Source organism: Solanum verrucosum, unplaced genomic scaffold, assembly GCF_900185275.1.
Source record: "Solanum verrucosum unplaced genomic scaffold, falcon-dt-bn FXZP01000150.1, whole genome shotgun sequence".
NCBI lineage: Eukaryota > Viridiplantae > Streptophyta > Magnoliopsida > Solanales > Solanaceae > Solanum > Solanum verrucosum.
Window position 1 is genome coordinate 1,869,289 of NW_026020371.1, and position 9,328 is coordinate 1,878,616.

Consider the following 9,328-nt stretch of genomic DNA (forward strand, 5'->3'; position numbering starts at 1 on the left):
AAATCAATACTGAATAATTAAAAATTAACTGTCGGAATAACTATTAATCACCCTCTATTAGTGTCTAATCATTACATTCTTACTCTCATTAAAAAAATGAAAAAAGAAAAACATGCATACAGATAGATATGGGTCCCATTTTTAGTTAATCATGATAACTAACTAATTTAACACTATTTTTTTTTTCTCTTATCATATAGTATAAGTTATTTTTATCACTTCCATACAATTTTGTTCCCAAGAACCAAAAAGAATGTTGCATAAGTGAGAGATAATTGAAGACATCAAACCATGAAACAAATTCATCTGTTTTGCTTGTTATTTTTGAGTGGTTTTTTCTTTGTTTCATCAAATAAGGATGAAGTTTCTATATTGTTAGCAATAAAGTCTAGTCTTGTTGATCCAATGGATCATCTCAAAGGTTGGAACTTTTCAAACAATGAAAGTTCTATTCATTGTAAATGGAATGGTGTGTTTTGCAACTCAAAAAGCTATGTAGAGAAGCTTGATTTGTCAAACATGAATCTAAGTGGCAGAGTTTCAGATCAAATTCAAGGACTTCAGAGTCTATCTTTGCTTAATCTTTGTTGCAATGACTTCTCCACTTCATTGCCAAAGTCATTAGCTAATCTGACATCTTTGAAGAGCATTGATGTGAGCCAGAACAACTTTGTTGGCGAATTCCCTGATGGTATTGGAATGTCGAATCCTGGTTTGAAATATGTCAATGTTTCAAGTAATAACTTCGAGGGGTTTCTCCCTGAGGATCTTGGCAATGCTACGTTGCTCGAAGTCATGGATTTTCGAGGGAGTTTCTTTGAAGGTTCAATCCCTGGATGTTACAAGAATCTGAAGAACTTGAAGTTTCTTGGCTTATCAGGGAATAATCTTTCCGGAGAGATCCCTCGTGAGCTTGGTGAATTGAAAGCTATGGAGACTATGATTCTTGGATATAATCAGTTTGAAGGTTCAATACCAGCTGAGTTTGGTAATATGAGTAGCCTTAAGTATCTTGACTTGGCTGTTGGCACGTTAAGTGGACAAATTCCAGCTGAGTTAGGTAAGTTGAAGAACCTGACTACAGTGTACTTGTATCAAAACAGTTTTGAAGGTAAGATTCCAGCTGAAATTGGAAATATAACATCTTTAGTTTACTTGGATCTTTCTGATAACAAGATCACTGGGGAGATTCCAAATGAGATAGCAGATTTGAAGAATTTGCAGCTGCTAAATCTCATGTGCAATAACTTAACTGGTCCTATTCCTACCAAACTTGGTGAGTTAGAAAATCTTGAGATACTTGAACTATGGAAAAATTCATTAAATGGCTCTTTGCCAATGAATCTTGGGAAAAAATCTCCCTTGCAATGGTTAGATGTTTCTTCGAATATCCTGACAGGTGAGATCCCTCCTGGCTTGTGTGATTCTGGCAATCTAACAAAGCTCATTCTGTTTAATAATTCCTTCTCTGGATCAATCCCATTAGGCCTCTCTAACTGTTCTTCACTCGTTCGAGTTAGAATCCAAAATAATCTGCTTTCAGGAATGATTCCGGTTGGGTTTGGAACACTTCCTATGCTCCAAAGATTGGAATTGGCTAAAAACAATCTCACTGGTGAAATTCCTGTGGATTTCACTCTCTCCACCACTCTTTCTTTTATCGATGTCTCTTCAAACCACCTTGAATCATCTTTGCCTTCTAGCATTTTGTCTATTCCTAGCCTGCAAACCTTCATAGTCTCCAATAACAATCTTAAAGGCAACATTCCTGACCAATTCCAAGATTGTCCTTCCCTTTCTTTGCTTGATCTTTCAAGCAACCATTTCTCGGGGAAAATTCCTCAGAGTATTGCTTCATGTGAAAAGCTGGTGAAGCTTAATCTAAGAAACAACCAATTCAGTGGTGAAATTCCAACTCACATTGCCACATTGCCAACTTTATCTATTCTTGATCTATCAAACAACTCGTTAGTTGGAAAAATACCAATGGACTTTGGTAGCTCTCCAGCTCTAGAAATGCTTAATCTTTCCTACAACAAGCTTGATGGTCCAGTTCCAAGAAATGGGATACTCATGACTATTAATCCCAATGATCTGATAGGAAATGCTGGTCTTTGTGGTGGCATACTTCCACCGTGTTCTCAAAGTCTCACCATAACTTCAAATGCGAGAAAGAATCGTGTCAATCACATAATCGTGGGATTCATTGTTGGAATCTCAGTTATCTTAGCTGTTGGGATCATGGTTCTAGCAGGGAGATGGATGTACAATAGATGGTACTTGTGCAACAGCTTTTTCAAGGACTTTCGGTTCAACAAGAACAACTCAGAATGGCCTTGGAGGCTTGTAGCATTCCAGAGGCTTAACTTCACAAGTACTGATATTCTGGCTTGCCTAAAGGAGTCAAATGTGATAGGCATTGGTGGCAATGGAATTGTCTACAAGGCAGAGGTTCTGAGGCCACATTCTGTTGTAGCAGTTAAAAAGTTGTGGAGATCAGATGGAGACATTGAAGCAGGAGATGATCTCGTTGCAGAGGTTGATCTTTTAGGGAAGCTTCGTCACAGGAACATAGTTAGGTTACTAGGCTATCTTCACAATGAGACTGATATCATGATGTTATCTGAATACATGCCTAATGGAAATCTTGGAGCTGCTTTACATGGAAAAGAAGCTGGAAAAATGCTCGTAGATTGGTTGTCGAGGTACAACGTTGCCCTTGGTATTGCTCATGGACTCGCTTATCTTCACCATGATTGTCATCCACCAGTCATACATCGCGATGTCAAGTCAAACAACATTCTCCTAGATTCAGATTTTGAGGCAAGAATTGCAGATTTTGGCTTGGCAAGGATGATGCTTCACAAGAATGAGACTGTTTCTATGATAGCAGGATCATATGGCTATATAGCACCAGGTTAGTTACATTTCCTGATAATGCCACTAACAAGAAAATTCATTTCATTTTATATAGTCTCATTTTCCTTTCTCTGTTGCTTTTGGCAGAATATGGATACACATTGAAGGTTGATGAGAAGAGTGACATATACAGCTATGGGGTGGTGCTTTTGGAGCTTGTAACAGGAAAAATGCCATTAGACTCTTTGTTCGGAGAGTCGATTGACATTGTAGAATGGGTTAGAAGGAAAGTAAAGAACAAGGCATCAGAAGAAGCATTAGATGCTGATGTAGCTGGCCAATGTAAACATGTCCATGAAGAGATGCTTCTTGTCCTAAAAATTGCACTTCTTTGCACTGCCAAGCTTCCCAAAGAAAGACCATCAATGAGAGACATTATAACCATGCTTGGAGAGGCAAAACCAAGAAGGAAAAGTATTTGCCAGAATTGGGGTTATAGTACTAGTGCTAACAAAGACAAGTTAATCTTTGCTCATTCACCAGTTATAGGCCTTCTATAAGTACCAAAACCTTTTTTTTTCCACTTCAATATCTAGTATATCTTCATTTTCATTAGTTCATATGTAAAGAGTTTCTTTCTTTCCTTTTCCTTCTTTACATTCTGTAATTGATATAAGTGAAGAGGAAATTGTCTAGTTTGTTTCTTCTAAATGATGGATTCAACAATGTAACTACTTTGGTTGAGAATTCACTAAATAAGGCTATAGACTTCCAAATTGCACATATATTGAACTATTTGAGGATCTTTTTATCCCACAAACCTTTCCAATGCTTCAGTAATTGGGAAAATTTCAAAAGAATACAATTAGTTAACTTTCATTACAAAACTACAACCCAAAACTTACATGGCAAATCTTTAGCCCAAAAACACAATCTGGTATACAATATTATACATCCGATAAACAACAATATACAAAACTTTTATATTATTTTTTTACAAAATGTTTAAAAACAACAATATATAATATACACACAATATACAATATTATACACAATTATAAGAGTTATTTGTACACTCATATACAATATTATACACTAATATACAAAAAACTGACTGTCTTTTTTCTTGAATCCAAACTCTAAATTCATTCAAAAACATTTCAACAACTACACCAAATCACTCAACATTTCAAATTTAGACTTCTCAATACGTAATCGATCTTTTGCAACAACACCCACTCGAAACGAAGATTATTTGCATAAAAATTGATTTTCAAAACTTTGAAATTTCGAGATATAATACTGGTTGTCTATAGAGTTCCTACAAGCTAAACTGACCGCAAAATTTTATTTTTCTATTATAAGGACCACTAGAACAAAAAAAGAAACAAAAAATTCTATCAAATAGGTATAAGCACATAAATCGGAAAACTGTTAGAATATGCACAGCGGAAGCATTTTTCAGAATCACAAACTTACATAAAAGCATAATAATGTAATCTAAATAAATTGTGAAACTCTAACCTTTTGTAGCTTTCACACAACTCGTTCAGGGATTGAGACTCCAGAATTGCAGTCTTCTACTAATTCCTGACTAATTTCTTAATCAAGTCTTGTGTGGGAAAGAAATTTTCAGAAAAAGGATATTCTTTCCTTGAGAACCACCACCCCTATTTATACTTTTCAGTATAAGGGAAAGGTTTGAAAGATGAAATGTTTCTAATCATAATTAATGGTCATTAAATACCTTTAGGTGTATTTGGACACTGTTAAGTGTATCCAATAACCATGATCAATAGTCATCAACAACCATTAAATACCATTAAGTGTATTTTGATATGGTTAAGAGTATCTAACAACCATGATCAATAGTTATCAACAACCACTAAATATCATTTAGTGTATTTAGAAAGTCATTAAACACCATTAATAGCCATTGATGACCATTAAACACTATTATTTGTTTCTTTCATCTTCTAAGGAAATAAAACATTGCAGTATTTTCTTTTTTCTTCTTTTAAGGAAAGAAAAAGTTTTTCTCTTTTAAACTAATAAAAGTCAAAAACAATTTATTCCTAAGCTGAAAAAAAAAATACAAACAGTCCTTTTCTTTTTCGAACTCGATCAATTAATCAGGCATAGTAGGGACCACAAATTTACTAGCAGAGGCTTCCAATTATAATATTTAATTAGTAAAAAGCATGAATTAACCATATCATAATAAATCACAGATTGTACCACTAAAAATCTGCAACTGCACTCCTCTATTTAATTTCAATTTTTTTTTTCGTTACAACTTATTTAACTCCCCATGTTAGAATTACCAACACCAATCAATTAAACTAAACTTCTGAAAAATTTAATCCATTGATTAATTTAATCATTTATCTTTATGCTTAAATTAATTCACGTGACGGATATACATAGATAATCCACTTGCAGGGTTTTCACGTGACTACTTATAAGCAACCATAAAGGGGTGTCTTCTTTCTCATATCCGAGATATGGTTCTATCAGCTAATTATTATTTCATGAATGTAATTTGTTATTATCCAATCCATTAGGAATTTTTTGACTCATCATAGAGTCTCACCTTTTAATGGATGTAAATAAAAAAGCAAACTACACAGATCATAATAACTACATCAAGATTAAGAGTATAAGCTCATGTAATGGACTAGAGATATTATTTACTGAAATTCAGAACCTAAATGCATATCTCTATTTGGTCCGTTCAATAAATGCAAAATGTACTAACACAAGAAGTTGGAATTTTACCATTCCCATAATTAAGATTGAATTACATTTAATCTTGAGTTACAATCATCAAGATGTTTGTCCAATTTCATCTTTGATTGTGAACATTTAATTTTGACTTGTAAGAACCGACAATTTTAATCTTCCATGTATGAGTTAAGCAACTCCATACCCAAAAATCGTCTACTATATAAGCAATGGACACACATATAAACACAATGATCTATTCAAACAAAAACTTTACTATAACAATTAACATAAAACGTAAAGTCTTTATAAAGGATTAAAATCAATATTATAACTCAACCATATGGTTAATAGTATATCCTAACAATCTCCCACTTAGACTCATAACCATGCATGTACAATTTTAACACCCTTTTCATCCACATGCTTATCAAAAGACTTTTGAGGTAAGGCTTTGGTAAATGGATCCGCCAAATTGTTCTTCGATTCAATCTTCAAAACTCTTACATTACCCATTTGAGTTATATCACGAATCAAGTGATATTTCCTCTCAATGTGCTTACTTCTTTTATGGCTTCGTGGTTCTTTTGAGTTGGCAACTGCACCACTATTATCACAATAGAGTGTAATTGGTGCTTCAATAGAAGGAACCACTCCGAGCTCTTTTAGAAAGTTTCTGAGCCAAACAACCTCTTTAGCCGCCTCAGATGCAGCTACATATTTAGCTTCCATGGTGGAATCAGCAACACAAGATTGCTTTATGCTCCTCCAAACTATAGCTCCACCTCCCAGAGTAAATACATATCCTGAGGTCGATTTTCTAGATTCTCTATCTGACTGGAAATATGAATCTGTATATCCAATAGGTACAAGATTGCCAGGGTGGAAAACAAGCATATAATCCCTAGTCCTTTTAAGGTACTTGATGATATGCTTGACTGCAGTCCAATGTTCTTGCCCAGGGTTAGACTGAAATCTGCTAACCATGCCTACATCAAAGCAAATATCCGGTCTGGTGCATAACATAGCATACATAAGACTCACTACAACAAAAGCGTAAGGGACCGCCTTTATCCTTTCTATCTCGTCGGTCGTTTTAGGCGATTGATCCTTTGATAAATTAATTCCATGTCTAAAAGGAAGAAACCCCTTTTTGGAATTTTGCATGCTAAACCTCGCAAGAATAGTATCAATATAAAGTGCTTGAGACAAGCCTAATATCCTTTGTTTGCGATCTCGCAAAAGCTTAATCCCAAGGATATGAGCCGTTTCTCCCAACTCTTTCATATCAAAACACGACGACAACCACTTTTTAACAGAATTCAACATGCTCACATTATTTCCTATGAGCAAGATGTCATCTACGTACAGAATAAAAAATGTTACTATGTCTCCCTCCCATTTCTTATAGATGCATGATTCATTTTCAAACTGATCAAAACCAAAAGTTTTAATCGAATTGTCAAAATAAATGTTCCATGCCCGAGATGTCTATTTCAATGCATAAATGGATCTCTTGAGTTTACAAACCATGTGTTCATTGCCATTTACCATGAAACCTTCTAGTTGTGCCATATAAATGCACTCTTCAAGACTTCCATTTAAAAAGTTGTCTTGACATCCATTTGCCAAATCTCATAATTATAATGAGCAGCAATGGATAAGAGAATCCTAATGGATTTAAGCATGGCTATAGGCGGAAATTTTTCCTCATAATCAATTCATTCTTTTTGAGTAAACCCTTTCGCAACAAGCTGAGCCTTAAAAGTTTTCACTTTTCCATCCACACCTCTCTTTTTCTTGTAGATCCACTTACAACCAATAAGTTTAACACCTATTGGTGGTTCCACAAGATCCCAGACTTGGTTTGAGTACATAGATTCCATATCAGATTTCATAGCAACAACCCACATTTCAACATTTTTATCATGTAGTGCTTCGACGTAATTTAATGGTTCTGTATTAGTCTCTTCAGGGATTCTATCGTATGATTCTCCCAAGAGCGTAAACCGTTGTGGTTTTCTAATAACTCTCCCACTACAACGACTAGCAACTACAGGATTTGCTACATCTTGGACTAAATTATGAACATTCTGAACTACTTTCTCCACAATTTCAGGTTGCGCGACATTACTCCCACTATGTTGTGGTAGCGAGATGTCTTGAGTCTGCTTTTGAGCAACCTCTAGAGCATCTTCTTGAGCAACCTCTTTTCGACCGACATTCCTCCCACTATGTGGATGCAATGGTATGTCAATAATTGTTTTAGGTATTGTGTTGATGTTTCATTAGTAGGTATTCCTTTGCTTAGTTCATGTAACACAAGTTTACTTCTAGGAACATGGTTAATTAAATAGTCCTGTTCCAGAAACTTGGCATTTGTTGAAGCAATTACCTTTTGTTCCTTAGGACAATAAAATAAACCTCATTTAGTTCCTTTTGGATATCCAATGAAAATGCACACTTCTGTCCTTGATTCCAACTTACGTGTTTTCCCTTTTAATACATGTGCTGGACATCCCCAAACTCGAATATGCCATAGACTAGGCTTGCGCCCATTCCACAATTTGGATGGGGTTAAAGGAACAGATTTGGAAGGAACCAAATTCATAATGTAATTTGCAGTTTCTAAGGCATATCCCCAAAAGCTAAAAGACAAATCTGAATAACTTAACATTGATCTAACCATTTCCAAAAGAGTTCTATTTCTTCGTTATGCCACACCATTTTGTTGTGGTGTTCCTGGGGAAGAATATTGAGATGTAATTCCCGATTCTGATAAGTACTTAATGAATTCCGTCGAAAGGTATTTACCACCATGATCTGATCGTAATGTTTGGATATGTTTACCATGTCGCTTTTTCGTTTCTATCTTGAATTCTTTGAACTTCTCAAAGCATTCAGATTTGTCGCGCAGCAAATAAATGTATCCATATTTTGAGTAGTCATTTGTGAAAGTCACAAAATGCTCAAAACCCCCTCTTGCTCGTATATTCATAGGACCGCACAAATCAGAATGAATTAATTCTAACTTATTACTTGCTCTATTTCCTTTGGAAGGGAAATGTCTCTTTGTCATTTTACCTTCTAAACAAGATTCACAGGTTGGTAGTGCCTCCACTTTCCATGAACTTAGAGGTCCATCAAAAACCAACCTTGAAATCCTATTTATATTGATATGACATAAACGTAAGTGCCATAAGTAAATTTGACTCAATTCAGAAATACGTTTTCTTTTATAAGAAATATCAATATTATTTAATTCATTATGATGTAGCATGTCATGGGAGACTTCAAATACAAAGAGATGATGTATTTTAGGAGCACTATGGATGAATTGCTTATCATACTTAATAACAACACAGTTATTTGCAAATAAAACATCATAACCAGCATCCATTATTTTTGAAATTGAAAGCAAATTCCTTCTTATCGAAGGTACATAAAGAATATCTTTTAAAAATAGAATTCTGGAACTACTAAAAGAAAAAGAGATATTTCCTATTGCTAGGTCTGGTGCTCGTTCCCCATTCGCCTGAAAAATGCAAACTTCATTCTCACTTAGCCGCCGCGTTTCCTGAAACCCTTGCAAAGAAGTGCAGACATGGTCAGCGGCTCCCGAATCTACAACCTATAATTGGGTAGAAACAGCCGCTAAACAGGTTTCAGCGACATTTAAACAAAAATTACCTTTGTTCTTCATTTTGGCTTGATAGTCAGGGCATTGCCTCTTGTGGTGACCATG

At 35.0% G+C, this 9,328-nt stretch overlaps 1 protein-coding gene across 1 annotated transcript; it reads left to right on the plus strand.

Moving 5' to 3' along the window:
* The first annotated feature begins 236 nt into the window (after positions 1-236).
* On the plus strand, positions 237-3,642 carry LOC125838346 (leucine-rich repeat receptor-like protein kinase PXL1). Its single transcript, XM_049517407.1, has 2 exons — positions 237-2,917; positions 3,007-3,642. Exons 1-2 carry the CDS (start codon positions 292-294, stop codon positions 3,417-3,419), a joined length of 3,039 nt encoding a protein of 1,012 aa, XP_049373364.1. The 5' UTR covers positions 237-291; the 3' UTR covers positions 3,420-3,642.
* The last annotated feature ends 5,686 nt before the right edge of the window (positions 3,643-9,328 follow it).

Coding starts and splice junctions, on each gene's coding strand:
- LOC125838346 (XM_049517407.1), top strand. CDS start 292: ATGAAACAAATTCATCTGTTTTGCTTGTTATTTTTGAGTGGTTTTTTC. Junction 2,918..3,006: donor ATATGGCTATATAGCACCAG/GTTAGTTACATT, acceptor TGCTTTTGGCAG/AATATGGATACACATTGAAG.